The sequence below is a fragment of the Coturnix japonica genome, chromosome 21 (genome assembly GCF_054131305.1).
Source record: "Coturnix japonica strain WE chromosome 21, WE-NBRP24, whole genome shotgun sequence".
In the NCBI taxonomy this organism is placed as follows: Eukaryota; Metazoa; Chordata; class Aves; order Galliformes; family Phasianidae; genus Coturnix; species Coturnix japonica.
In genome coordinates this window covers 7,524,970-7,544,522 of record NC_140683.1, presented here as the reverse complement: position 1 = coordinate 7,544,522, position 19,553 = coordinate 7,524,970, and the positions used below count along the sequence as shown (strand labels likewise).

The 19,553-nt window shown below is 46.2% G+C and overlaps 2 protein-coding genes across 13 annotated transcripts; both read left to right on the top strand.

Moving 5' to 3' along the window:
• The first annotated feature begins 6 nt into the window (after positions 1–6).
• Positions 7–4,090, top strand: PTGES2 (prostaglandin E synthase 2). 2 transcript variants are annotated; one of them, XR_014936313.1, is made up of 8 exons: positions 7–220; positions 599–793; positions 940–995; positions 1,422–1,574; positions 1,930–2,005; positions 2,123–2,323; positions 2,610–2,727; positions 3,384–4,090. XR_014936313.1 is itself a non-coding variant. In XM_085521440.1 (7 exons), exons 1-7 carry the CDS (start codon positions 14–16, stop codon positions 3,504–3,506), a joined length of 1,053 nt encoding a protein of 350 aa, XP_085377566.1. In that variant the 5' UTR covers positions 7–13; the 3' UTR covers positions 3,507–4,090. The 2 variants fall into 2 exon arrangements, 1 of the variants encoding a protein (XP_085377566.1); XM_085521440.1 differs by lacking the exon at positions 1,930–2,005.
• Positions 4,091–4,173: 83 nt separating this feature from the next.
• Positions 4,174–19,345, top strand: ODF2 (outer dense fiber of sperm tails 2). 11 transcript variants are annotated; one of them, XR_014936300.1, is made up of 21 exons: positions 4,243–4,347; positions 5,387–5,471; positions 6,098–6,251; positions 7,536–7,661; positions 8,380–8,550; positions 8,867–9,030; positions 9,255–9,384; positions 9,671–9,802; positions 10,434–10,508; positions 10,635–10,706; positions 11,282–11,398; positions 12,186–12,371; positions 13,139–13,248; positions 13,901–14,036; positions 14,303–14,413; positions 14,956–15,060; positions 15,484–15,806; positions 16,588–16,688; positions 17,196–17,358; positions 17,674–17,799; positions 18,037–19,345. XR_014936300.1 is itself a non-coding variant. In XM_015879166.2 (21 exons), the coding sequence occupies exons 3-21, from the start codon at positions 6,144–6,146 to the stop codon at positions 18,208–18,210; spliced, it is 2,466 nt and encodes an 821-aa protein (XP_015734652.2). In that variant the 5' UTR covers positions 4,243–4,347; positions 5,387–5,471; positions 6,098–6,143; the 3' UTR covers positions 18,211–19,345. The 11 variants fall into 11 exon arrangements, 6 of the variants coding, with proteins under 6 accessions (XP_015734651.2, XP_085377537.1, XP_015734652.2 ...); XM_015879166.2 differs by having other exon boundaries at positions 15,484–15,642; XM_085521409.1 differs by lacking the exon at positions 4,243–4,347 and adding an exon at positions 4,437–4,880 and having other exon boundaries at positions 15,484–15,642.
• Positions 19,346–19,553: the final 208 nt, after the last annotated feature.

The window sequence follows — 19,553 nt, the reverse complement described above, 5'->3', positions numbered from 1 at the left end:
ACCCTCACTCAAGATGGCGGCTGCCGGCCGTGCCTGCAGGCTCACCGCGCTGCTGCCGCCCTGGCGGTTACGAGCCCCGTGCCGTTCGTTGTGCAGCGCGGCTCGGGGCGCTGCTGCCGGCGGTGGCCGGTTGCTGCTGGGCGCCGCCTTCGCGCTGGGCGGCGGAGCCGGGCTGTGCATGGCGGCACGGCAGCGCCTGAGGCAGCACGAGGCCGCGGAGGTAACGAGGAGCCGGGACCGGGGGAAGAAGGGGCGGCTGGGGAGGAGCGGGGCGGGCTGTGCCGTGTCCGAGCTGCTCACGGCTGTTGGTGGCACGTTTTCGATCGGGAAACCGCTTAAAATGGTGTGAAAGGAACCCTCGGCTTGTTCCCCTGGAGGAGCAGTGAGAAATGCCTGTCAGAAAGACGGAGCTTGCAGGGGGTGCAGTGTGGCCTGTCAGGGTTGCTGCTGCTGGGGGCCGCGCAGCCAAATGCATCGCAAAGAAGGAGCAAACCGAGGAGTCTGCGATGTTTTATAATGTCTGACCCACCGCTAGCACCTGATAAGTTTGTACTTTTTAGAAGGAAACAAAAGCTTTTGGTTTTTTTTCCTTCCCCAGCTGCCTGCAGGGAACCTGCAGCTCACCCTCTACCAATATAAGACGTGTCCTTTCTGCAGTAAGGTCCGAGCTTTTCTGGATTATCACGGGCTGCCCTATGAAATTGTGGAAGTGAACCCGATAATGAGGAAAGAGATCAAATTCTCTGCCTACAGGAAGGTGCCCATCCTGCTGGCTGATGCTGGCAGCCCTCTGGTAAGTTACCGTGGGGCTGGGGCCTGGCTGCAGCTCTCTTAGAGCTCTCTTAAGGGCTGGCTGCCACTGCACGCAGGGGGAAAGATGAGGAAATTCCTTTTCAGTATCACCAATGTCTGAAATGTTGTTTGAATTCTGTTTTTCAGCAGTTGAATGACTCTTCGGTGATCATCAGCGCAATAAAGACCTATCTCATTTCCAAGTAAGGAAACAAAATGATGCAAGAAGAATTGAATGTGACCGGCCCTTTGAATCTCACCTGTGAGATTTTCTTTGTATAAAAACTGCCCAGGCTTGTGCTGGGCTTAGCCCCAGAACTCAGCTGAAGTTTAGCCATAATGTCCAGAGTGCAATCAGATTTCTCTGGCTGTGGCCTGTCCTTTGGATCCACTTGAGAAACGTAGGAAGTTTCATGCCTGCAAAAACACCCTGACACAGACAAGATAAACTTCTTACAGCTGTTTGAGAGCAGCTGTTCCAAAGTGTTTGCAAAACTTAGTTCAGATACAATTTGAACCACGTGCACTTAGACTAATATGTTTTAAAGTCTCTGTCTGTCAATGTGTTCTTTGCTCTCGCCCAGTTTTGTAGCAGTCTGATCAGGTGCTGACCATATTTCTGTCCACAGGAAGAACAGCCTAGAAGAAATTGTGTCCTTTTATCCTCCCATGAAAACTGTGACTGAGCAAGGCAAGGAGGTACTTGAATATGGGAATAAATACTGGCTCATGCTGGATGAGAAGGAGACGAAGCGAGTCTATCCTGTCAAAGAAGTGAGAGTGTAAGTGCTCAAGTTTGTGGGTCCTTCAGGTAGTGTCAAGCCTGCTCCAGGTATCCTCATGGCAGTGTGTGTATTAAATCCTATGGGTGCTGACAACACATGCCACGCTCCCTCAGTATCTAAAACCTGGGTAGTTAGTGTGTCCTTATGTGTTGTACATCATTTGAAACAATGCAGCTGGGTGACCTAGTTCCCCCTGCTGTGGTCATACCAGCCTTCTGTTGCCTCCAGTTTCTCTCTTGGCCTCTATGTCACCAAGGGATGCCATGGAAAACAAGTTTCTGTAGGGTGTACTTGCTGCTTTAGTTCTCAGGGGAAGGAAAAGCTAGTGCTCTATCTTCAGTCTTAATTACAGATGGAGATTGGAGGAGCCTTGCTGAAGATAATGCTCCTGAGTGCATTTCAGAGAGGTCACCAAAGCACGTGTTTAGGTAGGGGTTTTGACACAGTTGTAAAACCTCTGGCTAATGTCACTGTGATTCTCTGTGCCTCCTCTAACCCTGCTTTCCGTACCTCACTCACTGACATGTCTCTTTTAATACCTGCAGGGAAGAAATGCAGTGGAGAAAATGGGCAGATGATTGGCTCGTTCACCTCATCTCCCCCAATGTTTATCGCACCCCCAAAGAAGCCTTGGCATCTTTTGATTACATTGTCCGTGAGGGGAAGTTTGGCACTTTTGAAGGTTTTATTGCCAAGTACCTGGGGGCCATTGCCATGTTCTTCGTTAGCAAGAGACTGAAGAAAAGGTTGGTACCACTGAGCACAGTTGTAACTCCCTAATGGCCATAGCTATGAATTCCAGAGCTTAAAGAGCTGAACCTCAGTTTGAAACCAAACTATGTAATGCAGTGTAACAGCTCTGTTTCTCTAGCTGGACATACTGAACTCATCAGCTCTTTACTCGTTAGCTGTCTCCTTCACCTTAAAATACCTTCCTGATTTCCCCAGCAAAGACCAGCCCAAAAGATTAGAGATGATGAAGGGTTGATGAACCAAAGCTGTGTTTTCAGTTTAGTTCTTTTCTTTCTTTAGGCATCACCTCCGAGATGATGTCCGGGAGGATTTGTACGAAGCAGTTGATAAGTGGGTAAAAGCCATTGGCAAAAATAGATTGTTCATGGGTGGAAGCCAGCCAAACCTTGCTGACTTGGTAAGCAGTTAATAAGTGGTTAATTCCTGTTTCTGTGGTTACATATATTGCAAATTACCCTGTTGTTCATCCTTGTGGTGAATATGAACATAGGGAAGGTGATTTACATGAGCTACAGGCACGTAGAACGTTTTAGCAAAAGCAGGGCAGTGTTTGCTGTTTTCCTTCAGCAAAATGCTCTCTACAAAGAGCCTGCAGTGCCCATCTGCAGGGCAGTGATACAGGCTGTGTGGAACCATGAGATGAACAGTTTGCAAACCAGAATGACCGCTGTGGATAGTGATTGCTGCACCTGCACGGGCTGCGTTACACTTGGTGCTGAGGAGGTGCTCCTTGTGGGCAGCATTGAGGAGCAGAGTGTGATTCCTACCCTGGAATGGAGGGGAAATATTTTCCACCAGGGATTGATACTGAGCTGGCTTAAATTCAGCTCCATAATTGCATTTAGATTCTGTCCTTTTCTTAACTATTTCCTTGAAGTAGCAGTTTGTGTTCATGCAACCTTTTTGCCCATTCAATCTTCCTTACTAACCGGAGCTGTGGAGCAGGCTGTAGGCAGGTACAGAGCCTCGCTTTCTGGGCTCTCATTGATAGCCTGAGCCTTTCTCCACCATTGCCTTTCTCAGTGCTGTTCTGATCTTTGTCCTCTGTCACAGGCAGTGTACGGGGTGCTCCGGGTCATGGAGGGGCTGGAAGCCTTTGACGACATGATGGTTCACACCAAGATCCAGCCTTGGTACCAGCGCATGGAGGAAGCCATTCAGAGAGCTGCAGCCTGATGCCACCTGCAGCCTCCTTCCTGAGATACTTGCATGGGGGAAAATCCTTAAGAAGGAATAGTGTTTTATCTTCTAACGAGTTGAATGGACTGATCACAGCTCTGGAACTGATGTGCGGGCACAGACTGTGCTGTTCAGAGCCCTGAGCTGCGGGCAGAGGGATCCTGCAGTGTGTGAGTGAGATGTGAGAAGGATGGGGCAGGACAGGAGGAGTTTGGGGCACTGCTGGGAGGAAGCAGCTCGGGCTGAAGAAGCACTGAGCAGACTATAGGTGAGAGCCGTGCTCAGAGCACAGCACTGTAAGGCAGGCTGCTTGCTTGGCTATAGCGAGTGTAACAGCTGCATCTGGTCCGATCATTCTCAGCAGCTCTTGCTTCGGGCTCTTCCTCCATTCATCCACCCGTCTGTTTTGCTGACTGAGACATTGATGCTGGACTTTAAAGACGAGTTCTTCTGTAATAGAATCAGGGGGTGAATCCCCGGTGCTGGGAGAGGCCCCTTCAGCCCTTCCTTTGCTGGGCCGTGGGCTGTGGGCGCTGTGCTCTGGTGTCCGCTGTGTGAGGATAAAGGCTTCTGTGACGCTGTGCGCGACTCGTCGCTGTGGAGACGGGGCGGGGCGGCGGGGCGCGGGGCGGCGGGGCGCGGGGCGGCGAGCGGCGGCCGAGGCCGGTTTGAACCGCCCAATGGGGGAAGTGCGGGCGGCGGGGCGGCGGGTCCGGAAGTGCGGCTGCATCTCGTGCCCGTGGTGCCCACACGGCAGCGGGGCGCCCCGCCGCAGCGCCGCCGCCAGCGAGGAACATCTGAAGCGGCCACGGTCATGGAACGCGCTGGGCAGCTCGCGGTGAGGAGCAGGGGGAGCAGGGGGCGGACGGGCCGTCGGAACGCGGCGGGGAGCGGCCCAGGGGAGCGCGGCCCTGGTGCCCTGAGCGCGGGGCCGGGAGGGCTCACGGGGCCGGTTCGCTGCGCGCTGCCTCTCGGTGACGATTCTCGCTTCCTGTTCCGAGCTGACGTAACGGTCCCTTGAAATGAACCATCACCCCGAGCTGTAGCCCTGCCTTGTCCCGCGGGTTGTGGCCGCTCCTGTGCTGCCCGTGGAGCCCAGCGGCAGTTACACGTTGGCAGCGCTGTGTTCAATTGTAGGAGGGCTGTGGTGCTCCTGCCCAGCTGCTCAGGCCGCTGTTTCCCCACCCGGTGAAGCTGTGGCCAAGGCTTCGTGCTGAGCTGTTTCCTTGCCCGGTGCCTGTTATGCTGTGATCAGAACCTGACGTTCTTCATATCGATGTGCCCATGTTGGTTTCACCCCGAGCAGTGTATTACACCCTGTCAAATCAATCACGAGCTGTGGAGACTCATCTGAATTCTGTTCTAGCAGCGGTACGGAACAAAATGACACTTTAAGTAACTCTTGTACCGTATCCCCTTGTGCAGCACATTCTGAGGCAGTGTTTCCATAAGGTCAGCAGTGAAGCCCTTCGTGCTGCAGCTCCAATAGCTCCATATACCCATTGGGCACAGCTGTCCCCACTCGTTTCTCCCGGTCGCATCAGTAGGAGGCAGCAGCTCACACTGCTCTCAGTTCAGCTCTGTGGATGGGGCTGGTTGGCCAGCAGTGTGTTTGTGTTTGCTGGGCTGTGCAGCACCAAGGACTCGTGTTGCAGGCTTTTCTGTTGCAGGCACTTATCAGAGGAAGCAACAGCACGTTGACTTTTGTTACTTGGGTTCATACATCTGATATATTTGAGTCTGTGTGTTGTTGCCTTTGTTTGAAAGGAAGCAAACATTGTGAGATCGGCACTGTTCCCCACCAGTTGGTCCCGATGGTCCTTGTGGGTCCCCCTTCCAACTTGGGACGTTCTGTGATTGTGTTGTTTCTGCATCAGGTTTTCTTCATCCATCAACAATGAAATGACATCAGTATCTGCACAGAGCACAGTGTCAAGAGGATCTAAAAGCCTTAAAATAACCGTAAGTAATTATACCTGGGCTGACAGAACTCTGCTGTTGCACTGAAGAATCCTTACCTCAAGGGAAGATTCACACCTACACTGATTTCTTTAACCTTGTGTCTCTGGGCTTTTCTGTGCTGGGCAATTAGTGTGTGAATTTGTACCCGTGTGCATCACAGAGGGAAAATCTGAACAAGGATCCAAAGGCTTTTAAGCATTGGTTTGACTTCCAGAATTTGTAGTTAAGCACATGTGAGAGAACTTCCAGGTTCAGAGTTCCAGGGTGGAATGAGCTGTTTGTTTCCTGTTGGTTTTTCTAATCCGAGCTGTTAAATTAATGCTCTTTTCCTCTATGAGATTTCTATCCAGACTCTGGTGTTGGTTACTGAGATCCTTGATTTGCTCAACTGTTCTGATGCTTTGAACACCAGTGACTCTATTGGTTCAACTGCGTTTGTTCTTTAATGGCCACAAAAAATGTTAGTAGCAGAGAAATGATTTGTGTTAATAGCTTTACAGCATAATGGCATGCACTTCAGAATGGCAGATGCTATTGAAAGACAGCACATGCTTCAATCAAAACTGGCCACTGTTGCTCTCTGGCACAGAGGGAAATGTTGTTATTTCCAGTTTCCTTATTCACAGGTTTCCTTTCATTGTATTGCCCTTTCCCGTCTGTGGGAGAAGAGCCATGAAGAACCGTTCCTCATCTCCCCCTTTGCACGTCCATGTGGATGAAAACACCCCTGTCCATGTCCATATTAAAAAGGGTCAGAAATCCACACCTGCAAAATGCCAGGTAGGAGTGTGCAGCTGGGTGTTTGTGAGGGCTGCAGGGAGGAGGCAGTGCTGGCAGCACCACAGAGTCATTGAGGTCTGTTTTACCATAGCATTAGAACTGAGACCTGTTGCCTTTTTTGCTGTGTGTAACCAGTGGTGAATTTTCAGTGATGTGTTTTCTGTGTTTAAGCTGATTTCATTATGCTATAGAATATATGGCTTGTTTTCATGTTTACTTCACTGACTGGGGCTGGATTCGATCATCTCTAAGAATCCCTTCCAGCCCCTACAATTCCGTGACTATGAGAACTGTTGCTTTCAGTGTGATGTAGCTTGGGGGATTTTTTCCTCCTATGTCCTAGATTTGTATTCTCATACTGTTATTTCTTCAGCTTCATCCCTGTATTTGAAGGAAGGGGTTTGGGGTAAGGAAGGAACTGAATGTTCCACATTCTGTCTTGATTGTATTCAAATTAACGTGTTTGGAAGAAGAGGGGCTGGATTCAAACCATCTTCTGGCATTAAATACCTTGTCAATCTGCAGAGCTACACAGGATCTCTTCATACCCTTGTCCACAGTAGACAGAAGGCAATACTGAAGCTGGGTTGTAGCTGTCTTGTATCTCTTTGAAGTTGGATGTTTGTGTAAAGTTTTTCTCTACAAATAATGGAAGTTGCTGGCTCATTCTTATATCTGCAGACATACTGTTATAAATTCTCCACTAACTTTCTCTTTGATGCTAATGGCAAATCTGGGTCTGACAGTGAAGTCGCTGCCTGCTGTTAATTAATTCCCTGTAGGGTACTTTAGAATGGCTTTTCTTCCTCATCAGATATTCAAGCTGTGTAAACACACTTTGACTTTTCATCGTTCAGAGCACCTCAAATTTAAGACAACTAAATGTGGATATAGTTTTGAGTCTAAAACAAGGAAAACACCTCAGGGGCTTTTCATAACCAATCACACTGTATGATTCTTTTTCCTTTGGTAGGAAGGAGACTTCCTGCCCCATACCCTGTCCCCAAACCTTCCTGCTGGCTGAGTAAGGCTTTCATCACATCCACCTTGTGGCTACTTCAGTCATACAACAGTCTTTACATGATAAGCAGCAAGAATACATTGTGCAATGACGTTTCCTTCTGCCTAGCATGAGCCTCCTCTGCTGGCTCACCTGGTCTGCTGTATAACACTGATTTTTTTTGTGTGCAAATGATCTTCCATTTCTTTTTGCAGCAATAAAAATTGTCAGTAGTTTTTAACAGGTTTTAATGATTGCTCTTATTTTCTCTGTTTCTTCTTTAGCAAAAGCACAAACATAAAATGAAAGGGAATACTGTGAACGTGCGCCGAGCAGTCCAGGTGAAAACAAAGGCCCCCTGGGTGCCCCCAGGAAAAACATCAGTCCTTGATTCCACCTGCAAATGGGAGGTAAAGCTGCTTCTGCTCCCTCAGGCCAAGCTTTAGCTGAGGTTGAGGAGAGTGGTTGTGTAGTTTGAGGCAGGAGGGAGCTGGGCTGATAGGAAAGAAAGGCACTGCCACTTGCAATCCATTTTGAGTGTTTCTTGTACATCTTTTTCATTTTTAAATATAGCAAAGTAGGAAATTCATTAACAGCTGATGTCCATTTCATGTGTCTCCATCTCTAGAGTGCAAACTTACAATGCTGTGTTTAGAACTGATATGGTCTGACCTTGACTTTTGTGTTCAGTTCTGGGCTTTACGCTTTAAAAAGGATTTCGAGATATTTGGGTGCTCCCAGAGCAGCAAAGCTGATGGGCTGAGAGTCACAAGAAGCAGCTAAAAGGGCACTGCCTGTGTTAAATCATCTGTCCCACTTCACAGCTGCAACAACTGCATAGTGTTTGTACTGTTTTCTTCCTGCATGGTCATCAGCTTCAGCTTTTCCATTCCTGGCTCTTCCAGGATGAGAATTTGAGTTTCTCTTTTTTTTCCTGTTTTATTCTTTCAGCACTTTTGAACTTTCCCACATGGAAATAAAAAAGCTGTTTATGTTTTGTTTTTCCTGCCTACTCTTGTTGCAATGATGTGATGTGGTCTCTAGTTTTGGTGGTCGGGTTTAGAACACAATTTATACTTTTCTGTGTGGGGGAAAAAAGAGCTGCCATTTATTGTTCTTTTTCATTAGGGACCAACTCACCGCCTGGAAATTACACCTCCAGATTCAGATAAAATGATACCAGTGTTGCGCCTGAGTGATCTCTCTACAGATGAGGAAGATGCAGTTTGCTGCAAGATGAATGAATACGAAAGGAGGATAGATAGCCTGATGAATGTGGTGGGAACGCTGAAGAATGAGGTGAGGGGACCAAGTAAAGACCTGCTGGTTTTGGTTTTGTAGCTGATTATTTGGTGAGAGGAGATGAGAGCCTTGATGAAGTGGGAAATTGCACAGCCTGCTGCTCGTTGCTTAGAGAAATCAGTCTGAGCTGGTCAGAAAAGGTGACTTTTTCTGCTGCATAAACAAACAAATCTGGTGCACCAATTCAACCTCCATATTCTCTCTTCTTGTGCGTTTTCAGCTGTTTTGTGCTCCCAGCTGCCCAATGGGATGCAGGAGGAGCAGCAGTCAACTTCAGGTTTGTCTTAAATTCTATTTCAATGATCTTTTTCAGGCTAGGTTGCAGAAACAGCAGCAAAAGCAGCAATTGACAAAACGTCTGCTTGAGCAGAAAGAAGAACTGAATGAGGTCACGCAAGAGCTGGTAGAAACAGAACACGAGAACACGCTGCTCAGGCGCAATATTGAACGCATAAGGGAGGAGAAGGATCTGACTATGTAAGAAAGCTCCAGTTCTCCACTGTAATTAGTGGTATTTACAGGACACCTTTTGCTGCTGTGGGTGAGAGAGATCTGTGGTGAGAGAGGGTGAATTTAGGTAGCTTTTATCCTTTATTTAGTGTTGTTTTTTTTCTGTTCTAACCCAAATCACTGTATGTTCATACTGTCTGGTACAGCTGTCAAAGCTTCATGTTTCTCTGATGGCTGAATTTTCATTGCAGGCTTCAGAAGACCTACTTGCAGCATGAGAAGGAGTGCCTGATGTCTAAGCTGAGTGAGGCAGAGAGAGATGGAGCAGCAGCCGCCAAAGAGATTCGTGCCCTGAAAAGTACAATAGAGAGACTCAACGTTGTAGGTGTTGGCTTTTTTGTTCTTGCCTTTGCTGCTCTGTACTGTTCTATGTCTGTCTGATAAGAATATTGCTACAGCTGCTGATCCGAAGAAATGTAAGAGGTTGAGGGATTTAACTTGCTGAAGATGTTTGCTAAATCTCTTTGGAAACTGGGTATTTATTTGCAGCATCCGGTCACCTTCTGTCCATGTAATGCTGACTGTGGCAGTACTGTGCTTTTATCAGCTTCACACTTGAATTCCAGGGTTTGCATGTGAACAATACCCCCCTTTTTTTTTCTACTAGGAGAAGAACATGAGCAGCTCAGACGTCAACACGCTGACGAGACAGAAAGAGCTGCTGCTACAGAAACTGAGCACCTTTGAAGGAACCAATCGTACGCTCCGGGAACTTCTCAGAGAACATCACGAGAGGGAGGTGAGCAGGGCTGAGAGCTTCAGCTTGGATGAATACTGACGGCAGTGCTGTATAATGGACTGAAAATGGAACTTGAGATTGAGAACTCTGTAACTCTTTATCCCAGTGCTGCCTTTGACCATTGTGTCACAAGGGATGGTTTTGTTTCTTCCTACCTACTTCTCTAAAATAAGATTGACTTTTCTGCTGTGGGGTTGTCGCAGCATCCAGGCCTTTGGCATCTTTAAGAAGTACAGACACTGTGTTGTCAACCTGCTCATCCGGAAATTGCTCTTCTTCCTGTATTTTTTATTCCCTTTGAACAAAAGCAGGCCAGTGTTAACCAGTGTTCACTCAGCCACCAGTGAGACAGGAGGAGAGGGCTGAGTTCTTCTGTGTGACTTCTCCCAAGTAATGAGAGAGTTCTAAGAGTTCTTCAGTTGCCATTGTGCTTCTTGTTATTGTCTTTGTATGGGGGAAATGGGGAAGTTTTTGAGATAGGTTTTGATATGTGAAAGACTGAGCAAATTCTGTGCTTGGTATCTTTTGGTAATTGCTACTGCAACAAGGGGAGACCTGTTGATTTCTTCAGTTCCATCTGTAAAAAGAAGGATTTTTAGTTAACAGTATTTCTCGCACATTTATTTTGCAGAAGGATGCTCAGAAGATACTGGACAAGCAAGGTGTGCTGTTGAAAATGTTGGCTGACTCAGATGAAGAGAAGTTGGTACGCAAACCAAAATATCCTCTTCTGCAGGAAGACAGAAAATTGCAAACTCCTTTGTCTGTATTCAGTCATCTGCTAACCTGAATGTGTTTGGTACTTAAAATCTGAGTGGTGCTTGTTTTACAGCAACTTCAGACGAGACTTCAGGAGAAAGAAAGTGAGGTCAACAGTCTTTCTATCCAGATACAGAAAGAAAAGGTACCTTCCTTATTCTGTATTTCAGTTCTTGCTCCACCTTCACAAATAGCCCAAAATATGGGTTTGTACTTGCAGACAGTTACTTGATAAGTAACAATACATATATTGTTTGTGTATATATTTATGAAAATAGGCAGTTACCTATTCCCACACAGCTGTGTGCCCAATATTCTGCTGAGAAAACATCACCAAGTTGAATAGGTGCTATTCTCTCCTTGTTTGGGCCTGTTGTTGAATTACTTTTCTGTTTAAGGCCTGGTGGGTTCCTGGTATCAAATTCCAGTTTGTCCCTCTGTTAAAGAAGGAAAAGGCGAGTGTCATGGATGAGATGTGGAGGATGTTTTTCACTTGAACAAATCTTCCATGCCACTCATTTACATCTGATATAAAATAAACGGTTATTTATTGGTCACCCATTTTGCTGGAAAAGTGGAGCTGTGAGGGTACATATGAGCAAGGTGGAGATGGCAAGAGACAACATCAGATTTCTTCACAAATGGCTACATATTAGAAAGAGCTCCTTCTCACCAGCTTACTGAAGAAACACATGGGTGTCTTGTTTGTATCTTATTTAGGATCAGGCAAGGACTGCAAGTGAGCTCTCAAAATCTTTGGAATCAATGAAAGGCCATTTACAAGCACAGCTACGACAGAAGGAAGCTGAGAACAACCGTCTGACAGTGCAGGTCCAGGTATGTTTTCAGTGCTGCATGTGACTGTGCAAGTGGTTGACAAGAGAATTTCATTTTGTTAAGCTCTACAGCTGCATAGAGTAACAGTGTTAGGTGTAAGTATATCAGTCAATAAAAAGGATGTTCTTGGGCAGATCAGAAGGCTCATAGAGCTGTATTTCCCTTGGTCAAGGTTGAAGTCAGTGTTCTGGAGAGCAGTTTGTGAAGGAGAAAATGAAATAATACAAATAGGAATAAGGACAGGTTGGCTTTGAAGTACCAAGAGGCCATTCGAGTTACAGCCCTTTAAATTAGGGTGAGATTTGCCTCATTTCATTGGAGCTTTAAAGGATGTTTGAGAGTCAACTTTTAGTTCTGGTTTGTGAAATCTTTTGTCTCGAGGTGGAATACTGGAAATAATTTCAGAGTTTTAAGCCATTCTAGAAACCAGAAACAAAAACTCAGAGGACTAATTTTGGCATCTTAAACTAGTTTTTGTCCTACGTTATCATTTTATAATGTGCAGTGAAATAATTTGTGTAGCTAGAGTAGGCTGTAGCTTTTTGTTTACAAGCAGACAAATGCTGGAGTGCATTAGGGTTAAATGTATAGCTTTGCTTTTTCTGTATCCAGGTGGGCATGAATGCCTTTTTCACTCTTAGAATCAGTGCTGGCATGTCTGTTCATGTTAGGGCAGGACTGAGTAGTGCCAATCTTTCTCCAGGGTTTCTAGGAAATGTGTTGCTGCTTTAGGTATGTAGGTATGAGGACATGATTCCCTGTGGTGTGCTTCCTCCCCACACTGCAGAATCTGGAGCACAGTGAAGCTCAGCGTAAGGCAGAGTTGGAACGTGTCAAGGAAGAACTGAAAGAACTAAGGCAGAAGGCAGACCGTGATAAAGATGCCCTGAAGAAAGCCCTCCGTGCACAGAAGGAGCGGGCAGAGCGGTGCGAGGAGTGTGCGGGGCAGTTGGCTGTACAGCTGGCAGAGAAGGTACTGATGAGACACAAGGGGAGACCTCATTTCAGGTCGTGCCTTTAAACCTTTGGCTTCTGGAAGCGGCCCTGGGGGAGAGACTCTGCTTTCAACTAATGAGGTTTATTTTTGTCTCAGTGCCTTGGCCCATTTGTGCTAAGTTTAGAACAGATCCAGTTTTCTCTGCCATCACAAAACCAGCAGGTCTGATTTTTGTGTTGTTTTTTTCCACATTGTTATTCAGAACTGTCTGAGGATTGACAAAAGCCATGAAAATAAGGACTGCTGGTTTTGGCTGAGAATTTCTAATGAAGTGGGTTGTTAATCCACAAACCTATTGAAAACTTACTGAAGGATATCAAGGAAATATTGAAAAGTCAGATAGTCAGAAGGGAACGTGGATTTTATGCTCCTTGATCCTTTCCTTGTTTTGAGAATACCGGACTACTAATTTATACTAATTATACTAATTAGTATATTATAATATACTAATATAATATTATAATATAATATTAGTATATTAGTATAATTAAATTATACTAATTTATTTTCTGTCTTCAAAGAGGATTCTCCTTTCCATGCTGTTATGTTTATTTTCTAACAGCAGCGTTGCTGGAGACCTCTCTGTGAAGAATCAGGAAGAGCAAAAATAATTGCTTTGATGTTTTTAAGTCTTAATGAAGTCTCTGCAGATAGGATGCTTATTCATATCAGCATCTGCATGCTGCCTGGGTATCCCACATCCAGCCCAGTAATGTTTTTTTCATCGTGTTTCCTTTTGACAGGACAGTTACGTTGCAGAAGCACTTTCTACTCTGGAGTCTTGGAGGAGTCGCTACAACAAAGTAGTGAAGGATAAGAGCGACCTTGAAATGGAGATGGTTACAGTGAACAGGTTAGAATAAAATCAGTATGGAGAAACTAACATGGGTGTGAATGAGTTCGTAGTTCAGGGATGATTTAATTGAATACAGTAATTATTTAATTTGAGCTGTCAGTAAACATCCAAGCAAAAGCAGCCCTGTCAATGGGGTAGCAGAGTTTGGAGGGATCAAGAGACAAAAATGTGGCTTCTGCTGCTGACTTGCCGCAGCAAAGGTGGGCTGTAAGGGTTTGCTCAAGCTTAAATCTCTGTGATCCTTTGCCTTTTTTAATGCTTTTAAATAATAAGGGATTTCCTTCTTTTGAGATTGCTGAATAAAAGAGATTAGTTCATGGCACTTTTGACATATAGTAAATAAATGTGTATCACTGCAGTACAGTTGTTGCTGCAGGAAAAAAAATAGGGATGTGAGATGAGAGAAGCATCTTCTGATGGTGTGTGTCTTGGAGGCAATGTGTTTGAGTTCCAGGGGGACGATTCATGTTGGTTTTCAGTGAGTGGAGAAGATAGAGGTAGTTGAACAGAATGTGGTTAATGTGTAAATGTGAATAAAGCAGGAGGATGGCAGGGCAGAGAAAAGCCACGTCTCTGAAGCTAATATGGGATAAGTAGGAGTCTGATTCTTTTATGTCATTGAAGGGTTATTTTTCTTTCTGCATGGCAGCCGTGTTGCAGATTTGCTAGAAGAGCAGGCAACCATGGAGGACAGGATGCGAGAGGACAGAGATGCCTTGATTGATAAATTGCATCAACAAACTACAGAGAACACTTCTTTCAGAGAAGAGAATGAAAGACTGAAGGTCAGTGACTCCAAGCTGAAATGCTGCACAAAGAAGCAGAAATTATAATGAGTTTCTCGGCCTCTGACAATGGAGGTGAATTGCCTTGTTGCTGCTGCTTTGTTTCAAACTAGTTTTACTGTATCCTGAATTTGATGGGGAAAGCTTGCCAGGGAGGTTTTGCTAATTCACACTGTTTATTTGTTTTCCAACCTAGACCATGTTAGACAGCTGGTGTAACAGTTACATTCACACACTCAGCAGGAGATGCTTTTATTTTTTTCCAGGCAAGTTTGGCCCCAATGGAGGAGAAGCTGAACGAAGCGCATCTGGAAGTAGAGCAGCTCAAGAGCTCTGTCAAGAATTATGAAGAGTTGGTTGAAACCTACAAGTCACAGGTGGGCACCTTTCGGATTCCTTCCTCACACAGATGTGCTTTCTCTTGTTACCATTGTGGGTTATTCTGTCCTGTTAACCTTCCCATTGCTCTTGGAGATTCCTGTGGTTTTGATTCTTTTGGCATTCAGACTGTTGTGTGCTTTAGTGCTGAAATGTGGGAGAATTCCCTTCCTCAGTATCTGCTGGTAACTTTATCATTAGGAAGAGCTACGGCAGAGATCTTGATTAATGGAGAGGGGAAAAAGAAAAAACCCAACATAGGCCTGAATTATTTTTCTTTTCCTTGCTCCTTTTCAAAAGATAAAGGAACACAGTGAGATATTTGGATATTTGGGTATTTCGGAACATAAAGTAAAAAGGGTGAATATGTGGCAGGAGAAGCAAAAAGTGAATTTCCATTCCAAGTTTAGCCTGCACTGATAGTCAGGATGGCAAGGAACTTGTTGCTGATTCTTGAGCAGTTTTAGCTACTCCAAATCACAGCATGTGTGTTGAAAACAATATATAACAGGTAAAGTACATTTGTTTTTTGTATGCCCAGGTGTTGGAGACCCGCATGGAAGCAGATGATGTGGCAGCAAAACTGGAGAAGTGTGATAAAGAGAAGGAGGAACTTAAGGATGAAATGAACAAGGAGATCGAACTGGTACTAATTCCTCTAAAGGCTGATATGTCGCATACATTCATTGCCTTGTTTTGATTAGCTTTGTTCATTCAGCAGAAATTACTGAAGATTTAACAACTTCTTGTCTATGTGACGTTCTGTAGGGATCTTTAAATCATGTAGTGCTTTTTTTTGCTGCAGAAATAGTGGCTTAGAACTGTACTGCTGTCTGCCATGGAACAGCTGTCCTTGTAAAATAGCTTCGTGCTTCTAGTAAAACTGAAGGCCAGGATCCGTGGATATCAGATTGTAAAGGGGGTAGAAGACGTTAATTACACTTTAACCTCCAATACTTGACAAATATCCACAATGTCACCATAGTGCAAATGAAGGAAGCTTTCAGAGGAGTTCTGTCTAGACTAAAATGGTTCTAACCATTTGAAAATTGCTTATTGCTTTCATTAGGCTCGCCAGCAGTTCCAGAGCCAGCTTTCTGAGTTGGAAAAGCTGCCTGAGATCCTGAAGATCACAGAGACACAGTTGGCAGAATGTCAGGACCAGCTTCAGAATTATGAGAAGAAGAACATGGACCTGTCTGTCATGATCGCGGATCTTCGTCAGCGGGTAAGGGACTGGCAGAAACCTCTTACAGCGCAGAATCCCTCACCTCCTACAGAGACCTCTCACCCTGAGACCAAGATGAATCGCTGACCGCAGGAAGGTTGGAGCCGCTCCGTCTCTGTTCTTGTCTCTTGTTGAAAAGATTAAACGTGCACTGCAAAATAAAGGTGTGTGCCATGTCTTTGTGTGAGAAGCTAGCAGCGTAGCTACCCGCATTCCTTACTGCTTGGAAGGTTTTGAATCCCATGGTGCAAAACCATCATGGGACCTGAACAGCAGCATGACAACGCTTGCAGATGTCACCGCTCCCTTCTGTTACTTCCATCACCTTGTTGGTTTTCCTTTCTCTGGTCTTCTGTTGATAATGCTGTCCCATCCTTGTTTTCTCACCCTCGTCTCAGGTTGTTTTCCCAGTCCCTGTTTTATGTTCCCAGGAGCACTGTGTAGGTGTTCCAGGACAGCTGTAGACAGGCAGGACATCTACAGTCGTGCCTCAGGATGCAGCAAATAATCCTATAGTCTTGACAGCTTTACTCTCCTTGGCTTGGAGTGGTAAACCTTCCTCGTGTTTAAGTCTGTGGTGTCTCTGTGGGCTCCTGTCAGGTATGTGGCTGTTCTTAATGCGTGTGCTTTGCTGTACTTAGAGGTGTCTGCTCTGCATGCAAGCTTTACCAACCTGGCTTTCCCTTTTGAAGCAGTGAAGAACTTTCTCATACCCAATATGAGAAATATTATAATACCTATCATATTTGTTAGCTGGAAGCTCCAATGAAATGATGTTTTGCGTGCTCAGAGCTTTGCCTTCTATCCAGTGTTTCTTTTCTAGGACTCTCCAGAAATATGAACTGAGCATTTCCTTCCTGGAGAGCAGCGTGTGTTTTATTGAGGGGGTTGGTCGTGTGTGTGCAGTGACTGTTCTGTAAAGTAACTAATGGCTGTGATTTTTAGATTGAGCTCCAGGGGGACAAAATGGAGATGACAAGAGAGAGGTATCTGTCTGCCCAGGAGGAGAAAAAGCAGCTCACCTTGAAGGTGGAGGAGCTAGAAAGGTTAGAAACATGAGGCTCTCTTGTTCCGTTAACTTTTCCTTTCTGTACTCTGTGTTTTTCTTTTCACAGAATTGAAACATCTCCAGTCTTGTTCGAGTGCCCCACAGGTCTCCAGGTTCTGCACATTTACTCGTCTCACAGGGATCTCTAATCAGTAACTGTCCACTAGAGAGGGATTTGTAGGTTCTTGCAGCAAACCTGACAAATGTTGTTAGAAAGGACTGTGCCTGCACAGCAGATAACAGCTGTGGTACCAGCCCGGCTGGACAGTTTTGAGGTTACTGAATATTGGAGGTTTTTATCCATGTTTATCAGTTCTTCTTAGTGACAACATCTGGAGAAAGGTGTGTGTGTGAATCCTCAGTGTCCCTCAGTCTTTGGAGTTCTGATTAGAGAAATGAAGAAGTATTTAATAGGGCACAGGGGCCAGCCAAGACCTGACCAAAACGTAGTCTGAAATGCTCTCCATTTAAAATGAATAGGTTTTCTTGCCTTGTCTTAACCTAGAAAACTAGAAACAACGAGTGCCCAGAACATGGAGTTCCTGCAGGTCATAGCAAAGCGTGAGGAGTCAATCCATCAGTGCCAGCTGCGGTTAGAAGAGAAGACCCGGGAGTGCAGCTCTGTGGCTCGTCAGCTGGAAATGGCCATTGAAGATGCCAAACGACAGGTAAGGGGTTCTTGTTTGTTATGTCCCTGCAACTACCCAGGCTGTAAAGTGGAAACGTTCCCCAGCCTATGACCAAACTATTGAAATAATCACATTTGATGAAATGCAAAAGATGTTTTGGTACTGTTTGGTAGCTCTCAAACCTTTGAGAAATGGAACCCCATGCTATTGTTTGCAACAGAAGTAAGAAAAGCCCTGGGCTGACCTGCTGCTTATGTCCAAGTAAACGTGCAGGGGATTTCGGGCAGTAAGGCAGGGCAGAATCATTCTTCCACAGACACCTCTCCTACAAGGTTGTTTCTCTGTTACGTGCAGGTCGAACAAACTCGAGAACGAGCAACATCCAGAGAGAGGGCAGCCCAGTCCAAGGTGCTGGATTTGGAGACACAGCTGAGTAGGACAAAGACAGAGCTGAGCCAGCTGCGGCGGAACAAAGATGATGTGAGTGATCTGCGAGGAGTGCTGGCTGTGCTGGCAGCAGTTGTCTCTTGTTATTCATTGTCCAGTTGGGATGTTGGGAATGAGCACAACAAATAGTAAAGGCTACAGCAGCACCCATGGCAACGCCATCCACTGCTGTGCTCATCTTTGCTGGCTGCAGGGATTTCTTGGAACAGCTTAAGGAGTGACAGGGTGAGCTGTGCTGTCCTTCATCCTGCGCTCTGTGCTTTGTTACAGGCAGAGCGCCGCTACGAGAGCCGCCTGCAGGACCTGAAGGACCGACTGGAGCAGTCGGAGAGCACAAACCGCAGCATGCAGAACTACGTCCAGTTCCTCAAGTCTTCCTATGCCAACGTGTTTGCTGACAGTGCCTTGCTGGGCTCTCCCAGCCGCTCTCGTTCTTCTCCATGAGGGCAGCGCTTGCTCTGCACCTCTGCTTTGAAGCACAAAATGAGCACTGTGTCAAAGCCATGCGTTGTGTAGAAGATGGGCTGAAAATGGAGAAATTTCAGGGTCACTGAAGGGAGGAGGTGATGGGATGGTGACGGCATGCAGTCTGAGCATGCAGAGCATTAGCAGCGCTGGTCTGGTGCTGGATGGTGATGGAGGTTGGTGTCACTCTGTAAGCTGTGCCCAAAACCAGATGGTTTTGCATACAGTGGTAAAGGCCCTTTCCATCCTCTGAGCTCTGGCTGGTTTCAGCCCTTTCAGCCCAGCAGTGCTTTTAGTTGTGTTCATGTTTGTCAGAGCTGTTTTCCCACACTTCATTATTTTCCTTCCCCCTGTTCTGTGTCCTGGGGTTGATCATGTGCTATTTCTGCTTCTTGTTATTACATGGATGGGATGGTGGAAGCCCACCCACCCCTCAGGGGGGCGAGAAGCTGAAAATGGGGGCTGTGCCGGGGCTTTGTGCTTACAAGAGGTTCTTCTGAAGCACTGCAGTGTTTGCAAACAGTTTTATAGCAGAAATGATGATTTATGTTTGTTTGTTACATTGACTCGTGTTGTACTCAGTGATCTTTGCTTTATTTAGTGTGTTCTCATTTTGCTTTACCCCACACCCCAACCCTGACCCTCCTTGAGCCCAAACAGCCCCAGGACTTGTGCCCAGACCAGCTGAATTCAAAGGGCAGGTTGCAGCTCAACCTCAGCCGGGTCTCACTGTGTGAATTCAGTGTGTGCATGAAGCGCTGATCAGCTGGCAGCCCATTGCACTGATCAGCTGGCAGCCCATTGCACTGATCAGCTGGCAGCCCATTGCACTGATCAGCTGCTGCTCAGTGCCTCCATCAAACCAACCTGTGATGCTCTGTGCCCTGTTCTGCTCCTCCCTGCGGCTGGTTCCTGGTGGGGATTAAAGCCAACGTTGCTTTTGTTTTTAACCCTACTCTATCCTATGGCTGTGCACGGGGGGTGTTGTTTGTCATAAAGCTTTTCTGAGATAATCGTTATTTGAGAACGCGGTTATTTGGTGTGTCACTTTTTAAAAGGAAATCCTAAAGGTGCTATGGAGAAAAAACAATATAATAAATTGTGATTGATGATATGGGAGTGTTTGCTGTCAGTGCGCTGCGCACAAAGGCATCTGGGCTTTGTTTGGAGGGGCTGGAGGAGCAGTGCACGCACACAGCCCTACGAACCGCCCGCCCCGCAACGCCCGCAGCGGCTGTTGGGTGCAAAGCGCGAGGAGCAGCGGCACAACCGACCCGGTAACGGACCCGCTGCTCCTCCCTGCCGGGCTCACGGCTCCTCCC

Coding starts and splice junctions, on each gene's coding strand:
- PTGES2 (XM_085521440.1), top strand. CDS start 14: ATGGCGGCTGCCGGCCGTGCCTGCAGGCTCACCGCGCTGCTGCCGCCC. Junction 1,575..2,122: donor CCTGTCAAAGAAGTGAGAGT/GTAAGTGCTCAA, acceptor TAATACCTGCAG/GGAAGAAATGCAGTGGAGAA. Junction 2,324..2,609: donor AGCAAGAGACTGAAGAAAAG/GTTGGTACCACT, acceptor TTCTTTCTTTAG/GCATCACCTCCGAGATGATG.
- ODF2 (XM_015879165.3), top strand. CDS start 4,190: ATGGGGGAAGTGCGGGCGGCGGGGCGGCGGGTCCGGAAGTGCGGCTGC. Junction 17,359..17,673: donor TTGAAGATGCCAAACGACAG/GTAAGGGGTTCT, acceptor TGTTACGTGCAG/GTCGAACAAACTCGAGAACG. Junction 17,800..18,036: donor TGCGGCGGAACAAAGATGAT/GTGAGTGATCTG, acceptor GCTTTGTTACAG/GCAGAGCGCCGCTACGAGAG.